This window comes from Scardinius erythrophthalmus (assembly GCF_964197995.2).
Source record: "Scardinius erythrophthalmus genome assembly, chromosome: 5".
Taxonomy (NCBI): Eukaryota; Metazoa; Chordata; class Actinopteri; order Cypriniformes; family Leuciscidae; genus Scardinius; species Scardinius erythrophthalmus.
This window is the reverse complement of record NC_138225.1, coordinates 35,529,672-35,550,627: the sequence shown is the minus strand read 5'-3', so window position 1 is coordinate 35,550,627 and position 20,956 is coordinate 35,529,672. Positions and strand designations below refer to the sequence as shown.

General features: G+C 37.8%; 1 protein-coding gene across 2 annotated transcripts in view; it reads right to left on the bottom strand.

Moving 5' to 3' along the window:
- Window positions 1-20,956, bottom strand: part of apba1a (amyloid beta (A4) precursor protein-binding, family A, member 1a) — a 60,128-nt gene that overhangs the window by 16,401 nt on the left and 22,771 nt on the right. For both annotated transcript variants that reach the window (XM_081364638.1, XM_081364639.1), the window contains exon 3: window positions 3,629-5,292. In XM_081364638.1, coding sequence (XP_081220764.1) covers window positions 3,629-5,224 — 1,596 coding nt within the window. In that variant the 5' untranslated portion in view covers window positions 5,225-5,292. The remainder of the gene's footprint in view (window positions 1-3,628; window positions 5,293-20,956) is intronic.

Sequence of the window (20,956 nt, the reverse complement as noted above, 5' to 3'; positions counted from 1 at the left end):
ACTTAAAATTTTACTCAGATTGTTAGCTAATAATATTTTTCGTAATAAAAATATTGAATTGCAAAAAAAAAGCTTTCACTGGTCTCAGACTGTATATGGAACCGCCAGTGGCCCTGTCCCAAAGAGAACCCTAAGCCCTCGCGATCTTCCTCTGAGTCCAACTTGGCGTTTTGACCTTTCTGAAACCTAAAGTGAAGAGTGGGACAACTTACGGTCTTGTGGACTTAACAGAAACGAGCACGTGGAGGCCATTGTGAGACCACAAGACCCAGAGCACATGAAGTGTGGCATTTGGAACAGGGCCAATGTTGTTATTGTTGATAACAATTGAAATTTGCCTTGATCTTCTGACAGAAGCGCTCTTTGTACCATAAAAACATTATAAAAAAAGCATTTATTTAATCAAGCTCCAAAATCGGTCCGTTTTGATATTGCGAGATCTGTGACGTCATTTGCATATGCCTGCCTCCAGAGCAAGACATCGACGAATGGTTTTACATCATCGCACCATCGGCCCCGCCCACTAGAGTTAAATCACAAAAGACTAACATTTGCCTACACTGGATGTGAGTGTCGCATCAAAAGCAAGACCAAAAAAGTTGAGAAATAAAACGTAATCATATCACTCCAATATTAGCTTCTCTTCACTGGTTTCCTGTCTTTTTTAGAATTCAATTCAAAATTTTGCTGATTGTTTTTAAAGCTCTTAACAGGCAAACTCCATCTTACATTTCTCATCTTATTTATTTGAATTCAGTCACTTAGGACTGCCAAAAAGCTCTCCTACACGTCCCACGAAAGTTGACAGAGCCTTTGCAGTTGCTGCTCCACGGTTATGGAATCAGTTGCCACCTGCCATTAAAAGTGCTCCTTCTATTTCTGTTTTTAAATCTAGACTTTAGACACATCTTTGCTCTTTAGCCTTTCCTGATTATTATTTTATGGATTAGTATAACTGTTATCTTTGTTAACTTAATACTCTATTTTATTTTAATGCATTTTATGACTGTTTGTACAGCACTTTGGTCAGTGTAAGCTGAATTTAAATGAGCTCTATAAATAAAATTGACTTACTTACTTGCTAATAAGTAAATAATTCATGTAAATTAAGTTAATTTTTTTTCTCCATACAGTATGTATTTGTTTTAGGTGCAAAAAACTATATTAACATTATGAGTGTACCTCAAAGAACATATTAAAATAATAATAAATGACATGACCCCTTTAAAACACATTTTTGGTAATTGAAAAAAGCTAAATAAATAAAAGAAAAGAACATATAAATCTAAGATGAAAAAGTAAAAAAAATGTTTAGCCTTGGCAACTAACTGAAATAATGTTTAAGTCAAAGTACTACAACTACTAAAAATGAACTAAATCTAAACATAAATAAAGAATAAAAATGACAAAAGCACATAACAAAATGAGTAAAACTTACACTAAAATTAAAATGAAAAATGAAAAAAGCCAATTCAAAGTATTAATAAATACTAAAATAGTTTATAAATAATATTAAAATAACACGGGAAGCCAAAGTAACCTCCTCAATGATCTGAATAAAAGATGTTGTGGGATATGAGTGCAAAAATAATATGCTACAGATAAAACCTGAAAATTTATAATCATCACAATCATTTACAAAATCAACCATAATTGCAGTGGGTGGTGGCTGGTGTCTTCTTTAAACTCCCACTGGGAGATTTCAATTAAGTGCAATTCTTTATATGTTCCCTCTCATCAGAGAGCCAAAAGCCCTCGATCCCATAGAACTGCTTCCAAATGAGGCCTTGTGCTCATGAATACTGCTCAGACAAACAATGGTGATTAATTAACACCGTCGAAATAGCTAACAGATGAGCTGGGCTTTGTGCTGTTTGTTTAGTGAGACTGTGTGTACTTATGTGTACTGTATTTCTGTAATGTGTTGGTAATAGACAATGTGACTGATTCAGCTGTGATTGAGTAAAATTACGCAGCACAGAATCTATTAATTATGTAAATGTAAAACAAAAGAAAAGATATCAAATCTCAAACACACATCATGAGATGATATTATTAAGTTGATACTAACCGCGGGCGCACTTGAATGACATCTACTCATTATGTTAATAAAAAGGGTAATACTTATCTCAGATAATGAGAAAAAAAAAGAGGAGCGAGAGAGAAGAAAAGTAAAGACATGGTAATTTTGATGCCTTTCTTATACCGAGAACTCATCTTTCTCTCTATGCTTTGTTCAGACAACGTCTGTTGTGGCTGAGGAACAGGACAACTTCATTTGCACACGCTGGTCATGTGTAGCACTCGCAGAATACAGATGAGCCCTCCAGGTCACGGATAAGGAGAGCCGTTCTATGAGTGCGAGCAGTCTTCATTTTCTAGCGACATGCAATTTGTCCGGCGCCGTGGCAGGCACCACTCATGAGAGAGACTAGTGTGTGCCACCGTCCTCTCCAGAAATGAACAGTGAGAGAGCAATGAAGTCACGACCAGAGGAATGATGTGATTCACCCTGTGAGGTTGCAGCCAAGGAGAACAACAACGCAATTGTACACGCCCTCCCCGAAAGAGTGTTTTTTTTTTTTTTTTTTTGTCATTTGCTGCACCTGCTACAAATATTTAACATGAATTAGAGTAGTGTTAAGGCAAATAGACCTGTACATCTTATCACTCTAATCAAGTTAAAGCAGATGTGTGTCATTTTCTCTGAGTTGGACCTATAATTGGCCTCTGTGTTGAGCGCTTGCTCTGAAAGAAAAGTGTAGGTGACGTATATTTAATCCTTCAAATATCTGACAAATTGTGTCATGTGTACTTGGACCGGCAGATGAAGAATGTAGCATGATGTAAATGTGCTTTAGGGTTAGTACACCCCAAAAAAAATTATTCTGTCATCATTTACTCAACCTCATTGTTTAAAACCTGTATATGATTTTGGTTAATCCATTTTTGCCCTTTTGTCCCTCCATTGAGAGTAACCAAAACTTAGAAGATCTAAAAAAGGTCAAAGGCATCACAAACTGAATACATATGAATCGAGTGGTTTAATCTAATCTAAACTAAGAAGTCAAAGACAGATAATTAGGCTTTTATTTACATCTAAACAATGAACATCATCACATATGGCACACCACGACACACCACGGAAGCTCAAACGTGCGAGAACCAATGAGGTTTGCTCAAGCACAAGCTTTTGTATTACCATTACCACATGTGATGGGCTCTATGTATGTATGTGTGTTTAAATGTGAATAAAAGCCTAAAGTAATACTGTTCATCATATAAAGCAATTGTATGCTTTGCACAAGACTTGGATTAAAGTGCTCAGTTCATATTGATTCGTTTTACAATGCCTTTACAACATTTTTAGATCTTCTAAATTTTGGCTACCTTGACTTTCAATGGAGGAACAGAAAGTCCTGAGTTTGGAATGACATGAGGATGAGAAAATGATGACGGAATTTACATTTTTTGTGAGAACTAACACTTTAAGAGTGACTTTGTAAGCAAGAATATACCATATAAATAAAACTGTGAAAACAACAGCAGTGATGATGCTATAAACTGCAGTGCAACAACAGAGTAGCAAAGATAGCAGGACATCTTGCATAGTGCGGCTCATACTCACATCAGCCCCCAGAGACGGCTGCAGGTCAGATTCTGCTGTAGGACTCAGGTCCTGCCTCATTACCCAGATGGGTTCTTTGGGCTCGTCTGGCGTGTAGGGCGAGCGGACCGTCCTTGTCTTCACCTCCTCTATTGCCTCTTTGATGTCCTTAATAGCCAGTGAGATTGCATCTCTCTTTTCACGACTGCTCCTCACGACTGGAGCTATCTCTTCTGAGGGACTTCTGGGGGGCTGCTCTCCCCCCTCTCCTTCAGTTATTGGCTCTGGGGGTTTGATTTCATCCATTTGACCATGGGACTTGGTCCAGTCTTCTTCATCACCGTCCTTGTCCAGGCCCATGGCGACACGCTCCAGGCTTTGCGAGCTCAGACTCTCCTTCACCTCTGCCACAATCTGGTCAATGTCCTCATCCTGCTCGCAGCTGTCGACTCGGGGATACGGGGCAAACTCTGCTTCCTTTTCAGGGCTGTCAGACTCTCCGTCAGATCGCTCGTCGTAGTGGTGGAGTCTGGACCCAACCGACTCCTGTTGCTCGTACAATTCACGCTCGAAGAGTCTGAACTCTGCCCTACGCTGTTGTGGAGTCTGTCCCTCAGCTTTGGTCGAGGGGCCATCCGTGATCTCCTCGTAAACGTGCTCCTGAAGGGTGTATTCGGTGTAAGGCTCAGAGTATGGCTCTGGATCTTCTGTTGCTCCAACTTCACGGGCCTCTCCTTCTCCGGTGGGACTGCGGTACATGGGTTGAGTGTAAACATAATTGGAGTAGTTGGGGTTTAGCGTCTCTGCATCATGGGGCCTCTCGGCATTAGGCAGGGGCTCTCGAGGTAGGGGCGGTGGCTGAGGTGGGTATTGGGGTTGGAGGTAAGCTGGACCACCGTGCTGTTGCTCTGACTCTGCACTCTCGGTGTACTCCTCAGCTTCAGGGCGCAGTGGGATGCCGTATGTGCTTTCGTCTTCGGGCTCCGCTTCAAGAACCATGACTGCATCCCCCTCTGCCCGGTCCGTGTGGTTGTGGAAGCCACTCTCGGTGCTGGCGGATCGGGCCAAAGCGCTGCCACCATCTCCCTCGTCTTCCTCAGCTTCCTCTGGCTCTCTGGCGGGCGTCATGGCTTGCGTAGGAGAGATGAGATGCTGTTGATGTTCCAGCCTGTGCTGTTCGGTTCTCTCGGCATCTCTCTGCTGCCTCTCCCGCTGTCGCTGTCTCTGTTGCTGTGCCCGAAGTCGGGCCTCGTTGTCTCCCTGTCTGCGGTAGCGTGTCACTGCAGGTCGTGGTATGGGCTGCTGAACAGGTTGCTGCTCGGTATCACCATCTTCCGCTGGCCTCCTCGTGGCACGTGTGCGGTTCGTCCCTCCATTTGATCCCTCGTACCTGCGGTAGCGCGGGGCCCCCTGCTGTTGGGACTGGTAGTGGTTATTCTCCGTACCATGGTTGCTGTGGTGGTTGCGGGAGCGACCGGAGCGGGAGCTGCCATCTCCGTTGTCGTGGCGTCTACGGTGGGATGAGGGGGGCTGTTGGCCCTCGGGGCCTCTACGCTCCAGGTCTGCCTCAGCCGCCTCTCTCAACTCCTGGCCGTGTGGCGCCTCCTGGTGGCTCATGATTGGAAGAGGGGAAGGTCTACACACAGAGCATTACTTCTCCCAGCAGGGCTCCACTCAAGCACGGCCTGCAGAAAAATGAACAAAAAACAGATATAAACCTTAAAACAGCAACAACTCAGTAAGAAAGATCATTGAAGAAGTGCACACAGTAGTTTTCCCTTAGGTACATATAAATAAATGAATAGTACTGTTGTATTATTATTATTTCATTTAAAAAGAAAAAGCATAAAAAAGATGAGAACGTAAAAAATATAAAATAATGACTAAATAAAATTGTTAAACAAATTAAAGCACTTGTTAAGGTACTTGTTAAACAAATTAAAAGTGTAATTTTGGCTGAATAATCTGTCTGTATGAAGGCGTACAGAAGGCTCCAGTCATATCAGATGCCAAATACAAAATGCCACTAAAGCATCAGTATGCTTGGGGTACATGCCCGGGCTTTATTACATTCCATAAAGTTTTCCAATAAGAATTAAGACTAATTCACCTACAATTTCTGAACAATTACTAGGGGGAAAAATCCATCATTAGCCTTTGTTGTAGCTGATGTTTTATTCATAGTGACATTTGCTATACAGCCACATATTGAGATTAGCTGCCTCTGTATTTGATGTACAAAGATTATGGTTGGTTATATATTATTCACACATGCTTCAATCAATAAATGCCTAAATTTAGTCAAAATCTATGAAACTGTAGCAATTATGTATAGCAGTAGAAGCATCTCTGTCTGTGTTTACTGAGAGCTTTATCACCACGCAACAGCTAGAAATGCAAAGAGCAGTAGAAACCCCCCAAGCCTCCACTTTCGTTCCTCTTATAACTCTCATCAACATCAGCTGAGTCGGGATGTACAACAAAACAAGCTGAAAAACATAACACAATCATTTTAATGAGAGAACTTGCGTTCAAACCCCTGTCAAGCTATCTGACCAGTCATGTTTACACATTAACCTCTTCACTTTTTTCAATGTCGGAATGAGCTCCTGAGGGCAATCTTGTGCATTTGGTACAAGTGAAAGACAGCACTATTAGACTCGACTACATGTGACCTACTTCTGCAGTTGATGCCAGGAAAGTGGGTGATACACTACCATGAACAAAAAAAGAGGTTTTCAAAATAGGGATGAACAACTGAAAAATATGTGTTTTAATGTGCATCAGAGATGCATCTCTCGCCTGTATGTGCAGTGCAAGAAATTATTAAGAAATCTCATCATTTTGAATTTAAAAAATGCTATCATTTCTCGTGATTCATGTAATTCATAACTGAATGTGACGAGACAAGAAACTTTTGCGTTTTTGACATATTACATATGCGAATAAGGGGGAATGTGTGCATATTTTAAAATGTTATTTGCAAAAAGTCTTATTTCTTTATTCCCTTAACCCCCTTTTAATCCTTTAATTATTTAGTTATTATAAAAATAACAACAACCATCGTTAGGTGTGTCCTCCCCCCAAGCACAAGAGTGAAACTCCATCTATGTTTTTGTCCAAATGTCTTCATTAAATACCAAACTTTTGATATTTTTGGAGCATCATGATGGTGACATTTTGCAGCAGACTTCCATCTGGAAAGAGACAAGGCTGAAAAGCAGCTGTGGTCAATCAACACAAACAATTAGCCACACTTTCATTTGTTTCCTGACAGCTTACTGGAATGAACAACAGTGTCTTTAAACCTTAGACCGATGGGGAGAAGAGTGAGTGATAGAAATATGCGGCAGCATACGGCCTACTTAAACATGAGTCACCGCTGCAAACATGACATCTGTTTCCATGCATGGCGGTGTACGGCATGTTGTTAGAGATATCATGTCAGAAAGAAGTCACGGTACTCGTGTTCCTGTAAGGTGTGATCAAAAGTGATGGTGCGCATACCGAACCCATCAGAAAGCAGCAGTAATTGGTGTAGACTGGAGAAGGTGACGGAATGCCAGAGGAAATAAAATGACAGTGAGCCCACTCCTGACTTCAGTTCAAAACATGTACAAAATCCTGAAGGGCAAACCACACTGATGATCATGATGAGTCAGAGGACCAAAAAAAAAATAAAAATATCTGTTCATGGAAATACAGGTATACACAATAGTGTAAGATTTTCATTTGATATATTAATGATTAAAATTTATCTGAAAACAAGTCCTATTATCGTACACAATTTTGCTTCTACTGTAAATAAATTGTTTTAAATATTATATATATATATATATATATATATATATATATATTTTTTTTTTTTTTTTTTTTTTTTTTTTTACTGGAAAATAATGTGTGAGAAAAACATATTTAAATTATTTATAATATTTTATACAGAAATATAGAAACGTTTTTTTTTTCAGTAATTTGCTTCTTTACATTGTTTTAAAGATATATGGATTGACTTAAATAAACTGAATTAATTTTAAGTATATTTTCTGAAGTGATTCGCAGTGATTTGCTTCTAAAGTAAATGTACCAAGTTTCAAAGATGTTAAGATTTTTTTAAACTGGAAAACTGGACATAGAACACAACAGAAAATAACAATCTGCCAATGGTTTAAGAAAAATTTAATACAATAATGAATAAAATATACAAGTAAATGTATACTGTTTTAAATTTTTTATTTTTTTTTATTTTTTTTTATGGAAAACCAGACATTAATGGATCAATGACGTATAAGGATTTTCGACAGGCCAATTTTAAAATACTAAAAATAATAATATCTGTTGCAATTGTTCAAACATTAAGGATGTTGTGTACACCTAAATTCATTTTAAAAATTTAATTTAAGTGATTTTAGTGTTTTTTCATCTAGATGAATTGTCCGTAGCCTTAAAAAATGTCATGTGGTGCGACCGTGATTTATCTTAAAATTTATTAATTTCCTTAACACGCTTAAACATTTTTTTACAAGTTCTTGGTAATTAAAGTGTTTAGAAACCAAGTATTTGCTTTTCTTTTGAGTTTTTGTAAATAATGATCTCATTTTTTGTTCTATAATTTCCGAGTTGCCTTCTTAAATCTAGTTAACAGACTTATTTTTCCTGTAAATCACATAAAACTGATAGAAATGTTTTAAAAATATAATTTACTAAAGCATACTGAATCAGTGATTCATATTTCAGCCACAGAAATAAGATATTTTATTTTAAATTTAATACAGTGATTGCTTTTATTGGTCGCACCACATAAGTGGTCGCTCCAAATGACACGAAGACCTTATATAGTTAAAAATATATTTAAAGAGATCAATGAACAATACATTTTATACAAAAAAATAGATTTAAACCAGATTTTATACAAATTTCACAGAAATTTCCTGAACATAAACATTTAATGAACTTTTTTTTTTATAAAAATCACATCACAAACACAAGTGCGCCATTTAATTTAACTTGACTTAGAATTTCTTTCTAACAAATAATAATGTTATAGATATAAATTTAAATAGATAAATAAATAGATATAAATAGATATTTCATAAAAGTATTGTATACAGGTAACATTTGGGGTCAATAGTTTTTTTTAAGTAATTAATACTTTTATTAATCAAGGACACATTCAGTGTCACATTCAGGCGCATGCTATAATGTTACGAAAGATTCTATTTCAAATAAATGCTGTTCTTTTGAACTTTCTATTCATCAAATAATCCTGACATATAAAATGTATCACAGTTTCCACAAAAATATGAACATTGATAATAATCAGAAATGTTTCTTGAGCAGCAAATCATTAGTGACTCTGGATCACAAAACCAGTCACCAGTCGCACAGGGTATTTGTGGCAATAGCCAACAATACATTGTATGGGTCAAAATTATCATTAGGATATTAAATAAATGTTTTATATTTTGTAAATGTCCTACCATAAATTTATAAACATTTATTTTTGTGAGTGAATATAGCAATATCGCAAACATAAATGGACAACTTTAAAAGGCGATTTTCTCAATGTTTCGATTTTGTAGCACCCTCAGATTCCAGATTTTCAGTTGTATCGGCCAAATCTTGTTCTATCTTAACAAATCATACATCAATAGAAAGCTTATTTATTCAGCTTTCATATGATGTATAAATCTCAATTTCAAGAAATTGACCCATATGACATTGACCCATTGAGTGGTTTTGTGGTCTAGGGTTAAATATTAGAATGATTTCTGAAGGATCATGTGACACTAAAGACTGGAGTAATGATGCTGAAAATTCAGCTTTGATTACAGGAATAAAATACAGTTTACTATATATATTCACAAAGAAAACAGATATTTTAAACTGTAATAATATTTCACTCTTCTCCTATCTTAGCTGCCTAGCTTGGCAGTGGCATCTGGTAAAATAGATTAAAATAGTTTTAAATAAATAAATAGGCAATAATAAATACACTACAAATAAATGCAGTATTACTAAACTGAAATTTTTTTTTGTGCATTTTTCTCATATTGTACAAAGAGTAAACATAAACTGTCTGAAATATATATATAAAAAAAAAATCCCAAATTGCATAAAAATCTATTCCAAATGATACTAAAGTAAAGTACTTTTTTATATAAGCCGTCAATTGAATATAAAAGCATAAAACTGCCAATCTAGGACATATATCTATCATGGAAAACAGTCTGCAGTGGTCGCACCACATGATATTTGGTCGCACCACATGATATTTTCAAATTCAGTCATAATTTACAGGCAAAGAATTGGCCACCTAAACAAAACAAGCTAGCTTGCCAAAAAAGGTTACTATGAAATTTATAATAAAAATACATATTTGTAGAAATAACTTTAATATAATTTTTTTTTGAGGTCATTACCACATGACATCCAAATTTGGCAACTACATATATGTAGTTGCCAAATTATGTAGTATACCAACCATTACAAAGGTTTATTTTTTTTCCAATTTGAGAGAATTACAAACCTGCTTGCTGCTTCCATGGTTCCTTGGTAAATTGGTTTATGATGTAACTTCCTGTGTTTGAATAGTTTTTAACATAAAAGTCCCAAAATGGTAGTTCCTTGATGGTCGCACTACATGATATTTCATAAAATGGACATCATCGGACAAAGTGTGTTTGTATATTATGATGGAAATATAAATGCAAATGCTTTGAATTTTTTTAAAGGATTACAAAACATTTTGGAAATCATGCCAAATAGTGCAGAATATAAATTTGAATAAATTCAGAGTAATTTCAAAGATGTTTTGGCCGGACGGCCGCACCACATGATATTTTGACACTTTAAATAACAAAAAAAAAAAAAAAACAAGTAAAGGTTTTTGAAAAGTTAAAGTGAGTGCATACATGGGAGAGGTACTACAAATATGCAGTATCTTTTTAGGCATTTAAACCCATTTTTGACTGGAAAAATGCAATCGGACAGAAAATTTAGGCGTCACATCATTGACCCTAATACTGTTTCAGGAAATGACAATTTGCCAATGAGGTTAGAAAAATACAAGTATAGTTTTTTTATTAATTCAGTTTAAAATATATCAAGAGCTTGGAGCCAGAGGGGCGTAAACAGGCATTTTGGGTGAATATGAGTTCTTAGTATTAAAATAAAGGTCTCGATGAGCTCTATCCAGTGGTGCCAAAAAGATCTGAGATCAAACTATTGGATAAAGCAACAAAACAATAAAGACCTAACACAAAAGTGTGAGTAATGTTTGGAGCCAGAAGGGCGTAAGTCCACTTACGCCCTTCTGGCTCTGAAAAATACATGTAGGACCCACATTTTTGTTCAGAGCCAGAAAGGCGTACTGTAAGTGTAGTTGGTGCCCTAAAACAGCATTCAAAATGGCTGACACAACTGCAAAAAATTAATGAATGTAATGAAATAAATTGAACAACTCATAAATTGCCAATCAGAAGTGTGTTTAGCAAGTTCAGTGACTTTTATTACAGTCTGTACTGTTCAGCAGATGCCGAGAATGGAAAAGTGAAATGAAAATGAATTACTTGTTCAAGTGTTATTCAAGTGTTAATTATTCAATCATTTCCCCTTTTGACCAATTAATTTCTGCATTGTTCAGCAGATACGACCAACAGGGCCGGCCCGAGGCATAAGCGAACTAAGCGGCTGCTTGGGGCCCCCTCGCCACCAGGGGGCCCCCAAGCGAGTTTTTTTTTTTTTTTTTTTTTTACATATTAATTAAATTAAACAAGTGACATAAATTAATGAATGGATTAATAATTCAAGACAAGAATATTCTGATTTCATGATCAATATACCTGCCTACAACTGCTGCTGTGTCTGCCAGTGTTTGAGTCATATGCGCATAACCTCGCGTGCATAGAAAATTCGTGCGCAAAGTCACGGTAATGTTAAGCCATTTCACACAAATTTGATTTGATCAATGATTTATCCTTTAAATTTAATGATATTCAGAACAGAACAAGAATAAAAAAATAACTATAAACAAGCCAAAACGAAATAATTTAAAGCGAAAGTGAAAGCGGATCTCTCTCATTAGAATCAAAATGTTTCAACATTCGCGATGGATTTGGATGGTAAACTATGCTCTATTATAGGCTTCTTTGTACTTCACCCACGTTCCAATATCGAGGGAAAAAAATCATCCTAGTCTTCACAAGCGCAAAAATGTGCTTGAAATCCAATATCGAGGGAAAAAATCATTCTCTTCACATGCGCAAAAATGTGCTTGGAAACATCACAGTGGAGCGGTGCTTAGGCTACGCAGCGCTGAATGGTACGAATTGTAGGCTACTACTGACTATTTAAAAAGAGCAGTGTAATTTTTATATGTTAGGTTGACTATTTTATTATTATATTTTATTACGGCTATAACGAACAGGCTGCGATGTCAAGATTGCAGTGCTGGAATATGTTGTGTGTGTGTGTGTGTGAGTGTGTGTGTGTGTGTGTGTGTGTGTGTGTGTGAGGCGCAGGCGCGATCGAACAGTGGAAACATAAACACATACTCCGTCATGTTCATATAAGACATCATTCAAACTGCAAAGGGTTGCAAAACGTTGGAGGATATTTTGCAAATAATTTTTTTTAATATGTTTTTTGACAGTTTGTTTTCAGAAGTTTGAAAGAGTTAGTAAAAGAGTAAAGAAAAAGTTAAAACATTTTTATTTAAGTATCTATTTTTTATTAAGTAGGCTATTTATTTTGTATTAATACATAACCTCATTGTATTAATTTATAATGTAACATTATAGAGTGACATTGTGTCAATAATCGTCAAGCACAGGTGACTCCGCGTGGTGGGAGGGGGCCCCCAAATCAAATTCTGCTTAGGGCCCCCAAAAGGCTCGGGCCGGCACTGACGACCAATATGTCTATAGAAGACTTGGAAATATTTGGTGCCAAAAAGGCGCATCTGACGTTTTTGCCATATTTTTTGTTTTAGAACATGTTCATTGTGTTAATATGCCATAAGTTTATTACTTAAATACTCATTCATGTAAGTATGCCTGTGGTTGCAATGTTTGTGGTTTAAGGTTAATAATACAGGTGATTGAAGTGCGGTCAAAATTTTGTTTTGTCTCTCCTGTAAAGTTTGTCAAAAGCCACTTACGCCCCTCTGGCTCCAAGCCCTCGATATTTTCTGAAATATACATAAACGATTTTACTTGTCAAATAACTGCATGTTGTTTTAAAGAAGTTGGCATTTTTTGTTAAATGAAAATAAGACTGATAAATACTGTTTCATAAGATTATTTTTGTCAGTATGCAGAGGAAGCAGCAGCTCCAGTTGCTGAGGTGAATTCCCCTCCCCAGCCCGATTAGGATGGTATGTTCAAAGACTTCCAACTCCTACCCTCTCTAAGCAACTGAGTCACCCAGAATCCTTCATGGAGACATCCCAATATGAGAGACTCTTGGCATGGGTGAGTCAGGCAAATCAATCAACATTGGACTGACAGACCTAACAATGTGATCCCAGAGGGATGATTGTTTACCATTATTGATTTTGCACACACAACATCTCAGAATCACAGGTTAACTCCTTCCTTTCCAGTAGCCCACAGCAGATGGGCTCCAATGAATTGCTAGTTGACAAAATATGTTTAGAGCATCAATAGAACTTCAGTCTGAGACTAAATGCTCACATTTTGCAACCTTTTTTCCTTCCAGTGCGATTGAATTTTATTAGAGGTTGCACTGGTGCTACAACCAATTTGACTAACTGATAAGCTCTGCCATATCTGTTGCATATGAGAAACATTAAATGCGCCAAAAGCGGAATGAAACGGCGCTACTTATTTGACCGCGCCGCATGGACCATTTATCAGCTTGATAAAGCTGCGATGACATTCTCAGAAGCACTGATGCGGAAAACAGGAGAAAGACTATGCCAAAATCGCACATTAATACTTTTTAAGATACAGTATACTGTATGCATGTACATGAATTGATACCTTGAACATTATCTGTAATGTTTAAGGTCTTTTTCGGGCAGGATAAACGATATATGGAAATCGTTAAGAAGCACACTGTACTTCACTTTTGATGTCATGACTATATACTGTAGTCAACATTTGAAGTGGATCAAAACCTTTTAAAGTTATACATGAATTTTGAACAATACCCGTTTTTGTCTTAGGACAACTTCGATTAACTTTTTTGGTCAACTTCAAAAGTTGACTACTGTAGATCAATGTCTGGAGCCCTGATCTATCAGCAGGGACTAACTGGATCATGATAACTAGCTTTACATTTGCTTTACATTCTTACAACAATTAATGTTTTAATTTCAAAACCATTTCATTAGGTTTTTATGAGTGTGATGTGTAGCAACAATTTTCAGTTATCAAACACTGCGATTAAGTCTTAATATGCTAATGCTAATGAATCAGTAAATAAAAAATAATACTATAAATGATAATCAATGAATGAAAATGCTGTGAAAAACAGCTGCAGACTCTACAACTACTGTCTCTACTCATTCATTCCTGTTGAGGAAAGAGCAAAATTCCCACATATCTCCATCAAAGAACAAACATACAGAGCTTTACAGAGCTAAGACGTGTTCTTGCCAAAACTTCAAGATATTATGCAAATGAGTATTTGAAAATAACCCTGAGAAGGTAATATCAGCCGTACGAGCAGCGTGGGCTGAAACCAGCATGACTGTGAAAGCTCACCTGAGCTACAAAGAGACAAGGAGAAGACTGCCTAAAAATGTGCTGAAGGTCACTGATGAAAGTAGAGGAGCTGGCTAAAGCTGGGCCAGCTGACAAAAAGGACTGCTGATATGGAGGAACACCATGCCATTTTCAACCATCACTCTCTCTCTCTCTCTCTCTCTCTCACACACACATAGGGTTCTCACACATTGAGTCTTCAGTATGTGTAAGGAGCAGGTTTAATCAGGGGTTGTTCACAGCTCTCTCTCCCACACAGTCCCCAGTGGAGGTCTCACTCAGTGGCTTACCCACAAGGACAAATCAGCATGGAGTCTACTGCTGCTCTCAGAAAACACGATGAGATGAACCATGTGTTAAGATTTCAGAAAATCGCATTCTTAATTAGTGTCGTTGTTTTGTGTAGCAGTCTAAACATCCTTATAAGAAGAGAAATTGAGTAGAAGAGAAAAGAGAAGCTATTCACCATGAAATCAAAATGGACAATTTAAGCTTTTTATGGAATTTTGCAGTGTTAATTATAAGTTATTATCTATGCACAATCTGCACATCATTATTATTATTTTAATTCATGTGCCCTTGTAATCTTTAATCAAAATAATTTCCCCCTCGCAAAAGCAACTCTTCTCTTCTCTGATGACATGTTCACTGGTGCAAGGCTGAGACAATAAACCCTCCAGCAACCTGTCACTCACATGAGATTGCAGCAATTAGCAAACAACAACGATCCAATCAATTTCCGACAAAAACAAGTTCCACCCTAAATTTTTCTTGTTAAAGAAAAAAATTCACTCAAATATTTCACAATAGGGAAGAAAAGACTCATCGCAATTTCCTTTTTATGAAGACTTTAAAGCCTATTTTTAGATAATGCACTGTGGTCTTTTTTTGTCTTGTTGCATTGGCAATTTTTTTCTACTCATTTTGAAAGGAGAGCAAAAAAAAAAAAAAAAAAAAAAAAAGGGGTTCTAAATAAGGTTGTCACAGTTCTAAAAGTGCAGTAGTCGGTACCAATACCAGTCAAATTTCATGGTTAAAATATGGGTACCATAGCAAATGTTATTGTGAATATTTTGTATTAATATTTTTTTATTTAACTATTTGAAAATGAAATGCATTAAATAAATGAAATTAGTTCATTTTTAATGCTATTAATAATTATGAGTAAATAATACATTACATCATAAGTATGTAACCTTCAAATATTGTTCAGTTAAATAAACATTATTGAAAAATTATCAGGTATGTTAGTTTCAATGTGTTTTGGTTTGGTTAGTTTGTTTCCATGGTTACTGATTGTGTTAAAGCACCTGTCTCTAGTTCTGTTGATTAGCTATCATGTGTATATAAGGCTCTCAGTTTGTTCAGTTATTTGTCTTGTGTTTTACTGCCATGTGTATCTCCTGTGATCATATTCGTAGTGGATTACCTTCTTTGCTTTTGTTTAAACATAAAGTGCTGCCATTAGATCCCCTTCTCCTCGTTTTGCCTGCTGTGACAGAACACAAGACCGACGGAAATTATCAATGTCTAGCAGCTGCCTTCATTAATCTTACCCAGGAAGGACTTAATCTGTGGGAATATTTCATCCACTTTTGTTAGTTGGCTAAAAGTTTGATGATAAAAGTTTGAAGACCATCTATTTGGTCAGCACGCAGAGCTGCCAGTGGGTGGGCTTGCCAGAGATGGGGAATCTCAGAGAGTACGTCCTCACCTGTTTTAAGTCTGCCTACGCCCTACCCGGTGGTGATGGGTTCCACAGACCCAATGCCAGCCAAGGACCCATAGCCAATGCTCGCCCCAGAGCCAACGCCCACCACAAAGCCCAAGCCTGTAGTAGCCATATCCATCCCAGTAGGGTTATTAGAAAAGCTGGATGATGGTGGTTTATAGACTGGGATTTGGCAGAGACTGTTCCCACCCTTGTCCCCACCCACAATCCTAATCCTACTCTGGTGGTCCAGTCTGGCTGGATGGACGTCCTGGTCCCATCTGAAGTCCTCCCTCCTCCACTGGTCCCATCCAACCTTTAGTTTCCTTCGTTGCCGCTGGTCCCGCTTAGCACCAATGCTGTGTTCGAAATAGCCCCCATACCCTCATTACTCCACTAATATAGTACACTTGAGGAAGTAAATAAAAAAACGAGTGAGGGAATTCGGACACTGAGTGCGCTGGAAGGGCTGCCGCTTTTGCATAGTTTGTGCTTGCTGTTTAATAATCATTTGAAACGTAGCAAACTGGCAGCTCCAGTAGTAATGAAAATATGTATCTTGAACTCTGCCATGGAAACTAGCATATATAAAGAGTAATTTAACAATTTAATAATCAATTAAAAGGGAATTTATACCAGTATGAATGATTCAGCTGTGGGCGCCATCTTCTGGTCAGATGTGGGAATTCATTTAAAGTGTGACTCTCACAGTGCATTACGAGTATTCTCTAGCCGTTGAGCGTACATCAAATGTACACTCGTTATTGCGGTGCATTGTGGGATTGAATGAGTGCACTTAATGACATCGACTATGGTTTAGGACACCACTACAAATGGCTGTCCCCTCAAATAGTGCCCTATTTAAGGGTATGGGGGCGATTTCGGACATAGCCCAAGCCTCCTTCGTTGCTGATGCTCCCACCCAACCTCCCACTCCCTCCACCTCTGCCAATCTCATCCAGTTCCTAGTCTCCGCTGCCTCCTTCAGTGGCTCTGTTCGACTGCTCGGATCAGCATTGAGCTTTTCGGCCTCAAGCTCCGCCTTGGTGTGGTGATCCCCTGGCTCCACCTCGGGCCTCCAAGCCTGTTGCTCCACCTCAGCCTGTCAACCAGTCGGCTTCGCCTTGGCTCCTCCCTCCTGGTCCTTGGGGAACATTTAGTTCTCGGAAGACCGCCCTGGCGGCTAGTTCCTATAACCGAGTTCATAACTACCTGGTGTGAAAGCCCCTTATCCATCCATCAATACATCCATATAAAAAAGTTATTATGATGCACAATTGAACTTTTTTAAACTTTACTTTTTTTGTTTATAAGGATATTTAGCTATTAGTAAAACTAGACGAAGATATTGATGAAGTACAGAAGAAAACATGGTTTAAGTGGCTTGTGTAACAATACAGCAGAATGTGTTTTTCCTCCAAACGATATCTCTGTGTAACAAATGAGGAGGTGGAAACTGATGAGTTAATCTTTTAAGAAAGATTTATGGTTGCAGACCTATCTAAGGGTCGTTAGACAAACTCAGCAGACACGCTCACTCATACACTCCCACAGTGGAGTGGATCCTCTCCTGTATGTAAAGCTGGCAGGGAGTGAGGGTCAGGCAGCCTGTGAATAAAGACACGCTGCTGTTTGGCTGCAAACAAACACTACAATTCATTAGTGCCTGCAGCGGAAAGGGCAGGGAATGAACCATTACCCCAAGATCACGGACATGACTCCAGGGGCACAGATAGAATTTTTTAACTGGGGGGGACCAAGCTGTCAGCAAATGATTTAAACTCAATTCGTTATTTTCGTAATTTGGGCTTTAACTAGTGCTCAAGTAGTAACTTTGCATAATTTGGGCTAATGATTTGCATTAAAAAGCCATTGGGGGATTGTTATTTGAAATCATGGATAAACAACAATGACCAAAGGTAAACAAAAGCCTACCTGATCACCACTAGCAATGCATGATCAGACTGTTATTTGACTAGTTTGCCAATCACCCACCAAAAAAATGTTTTTTTTTTAACATTTGCTTATCTCAGCATACAAAGTCTATCATTATGAACAAAAAAGCAAAGAACCTATGTGCAAATAATAATAATAATACTAATTGTTTGGTTTTTGAAAAAACGAGGTGATTTTTTTTGTCTCTTCATCGCCATATGACATTTATACAGTCAATTTTTTTCAGTTCAGAAAATCACCGGCTCAGCTCAGAAATAGGGGCTGTTTACACCTGGCCACTTCATGCGTTTTCTGTGATGGGATAGCTATCCGATCGTGAAAAGACCAGGTGTAAATGCCCTCCGAAACGCATTTGAGACAGATTTGAATCCGCGCGCTCAAACCACTTCAGGAGGAGGTCTGGTCCGCATCCCAGACGAAACTGAACAAGTGTAAATGCATCTGGTTGTTGAAACCATATATGTAAATTTTACTCCTTCCAAAAATGCTAAAAAATTAACGTGTGAGAGCGTGTTATAGGCTATATGTAATGTTATAGCCGGATATGGCGACGCTACTGGAACAGCATCGCCGCAGACGAGAAGCTGAACATATTCATCAAGCAAACTATCGCAAATCAAAGTGAAAGTAAGTCACAGACGCGGGACCAAGCGCGGGAATTGAAGATCGGATTTAAATCCGTTTGGCAAAAACACGTTTATGTAGGCTATAGTGTATACACATAATGTATAGCGAAAACACTGATTAATCCACTGTTTTACCGATTTTTGTCGCGTTTCGTATGGGATAGTGAGGGCGGGGGACGGATCGGGTCACTATGAATCTGGGGGGGTCATGTCCCCCCCGTCCCCAGTGCCATCTGCGCGCCTGCATGACTCACCAGCTTATAGGCAAATCCTACTATCAAACCTGGTCAAAACTGGATAAAGACCAGTTTTAAGATAAGTTTTTTTTTTTAAAGAAAGGTAGAGTACGTTAATATATGGCACTATATGGAAGATAATACAAGCAAGGAATAAAAATAATTGAATTCATAACTATTTATAGTTATAAAAGTATAGTAAATAATTATAAAGTTAATTTAATGTAAATTTTATTTTTATAGAAATACAAACCACTCTGACTGACGCCATTTGTATTCTTTCAACCAACTGCCAAAATATGTGTACATAATTGTGGTATATCATAGGCAGCAATAGATACACCTATGCTATGGAGGCATCATAAATTGGATTTGGAGGTTCTAGGCAGCATTTTATGCGTTTCAGACACAGTCATGAAGCATGTGAATCTAAGACTTTACAATGAGTCACAGCTGCAGCAGTCTCCTCTATAGACACAAAGACTGTGACTCAAACAGCAGCTCAATGACAACCGTCAAAACAGTCTCTGTGTGGCTCCTCAAAGCTGGAAGTGAATTAGCAGTGTAATTCAAACGAACAAAAAATGAGTGTGACTCTGAATCAGCTTGATGTATTATCATACACACATACACACAATGAGCTCATGTCAACACCAACACAAAATGAACCAGTGCAATTATTTCCGTCGGTTGTTTCTGATCGAAAAGTCTCTTCCAAATGCCTGATTGCACGCACACGAAAACAGTAAAAAACTAAAATACACACACAGAGCGCATAGCCAGTTTGAGCGAATCATTCGTCTAACAAGATTATGCACTGCCAGATTTAACTGCCAGGACAGTGACAGACGTAGTAAAGGGGCGGTGGTTTGATCGAGAGAGAGAGTCGAGAGAGAGAGAGAGAGAGAGAGAGAGAGAGAGAGAGAGAGAGAGAGAGACGCACAATAGCCTTCTAAGTGCTCTTGTCAATGCCAGACTGTGTTTGGGTGGGACATTCCATTAAGGGTCAAACAAGACCATTAAAACCAGTCAAACTCCACCCACTGATTTACTGATTCAGGCTTATTAAAGCACACTCCACTGAACACATTGACAGATGGTGTCACACTATGACAGAAAGCAGACTCAGCTGAATCGACAATGCTGTGAACAGAATCCACTGTAATATCGCTGCGACAGCTACAAGAGGCCTTACAAAACAACGTCACGTGATTATCCGTGATATATTTTATAAATCACAATTACAGTACACTGTAAAAAACAGTGTACTGTAAGTATTGAATAAAATAAAGATTATTGAAGAACGTTTTACAAGAAAAAACTATTTCAGTCTTTCTACAGTACCTCAAAATTTGTTGTTTCTTCGTAAATATTTATGAAATTTACAAGCAATTTCTGAGTAAATCCTAAACCTTTTGTTCAGTTTAGTCAACTGTACTTCATTCCACCCGGATTTACCAGGAAATCTAGAAACGATGGTTTCAGACTGACTTCTAAGGCAGCATAACGTCACATCTGATGATCTAGGACAAATTCAAGCTTTAGAGACATTCATGTCAATATTTAATTACTAGAATGTTTATTTCTTGGTATAAAGTTGAAAAAACAAAACAAAAAAAAAAACAGGATTTATAAATGAATCTGCTCTGACAGATGCCATTTTTTATTCTCCTAACTACAGCTGAACTGCATACTGTTGTGTATTATTCCACCCTGGTTTCCCTCAAGGAAGGTTTATGAAAATGACACGGTTCTCCTTCATTTCAAACGGTGTCTTGGGAAGCTTTGAGAAAAGACATAAATGAAGACACATTAGCATACCTCTCTAATATGGCCAATCAATAGTATGGATCTACGGTCTCCCCTCCCCCTACTCACTCACATCTGCCTTCGGCAAATCAAGTCTGACCTGTGACTCACTGTAACTGGATCAGCCAATAAAAACCCTCGTAGCAACTGAAATAATTATATTTGTCAGAATAATGAGGAACGATGTTACAGTCACTCAGTAGGTCAAGGACATTCAGTCCAGCCGTGACGATTCCTACAGAACTGCTGCAGAATTTAAACAGGATACTAACAACAGTATTTAA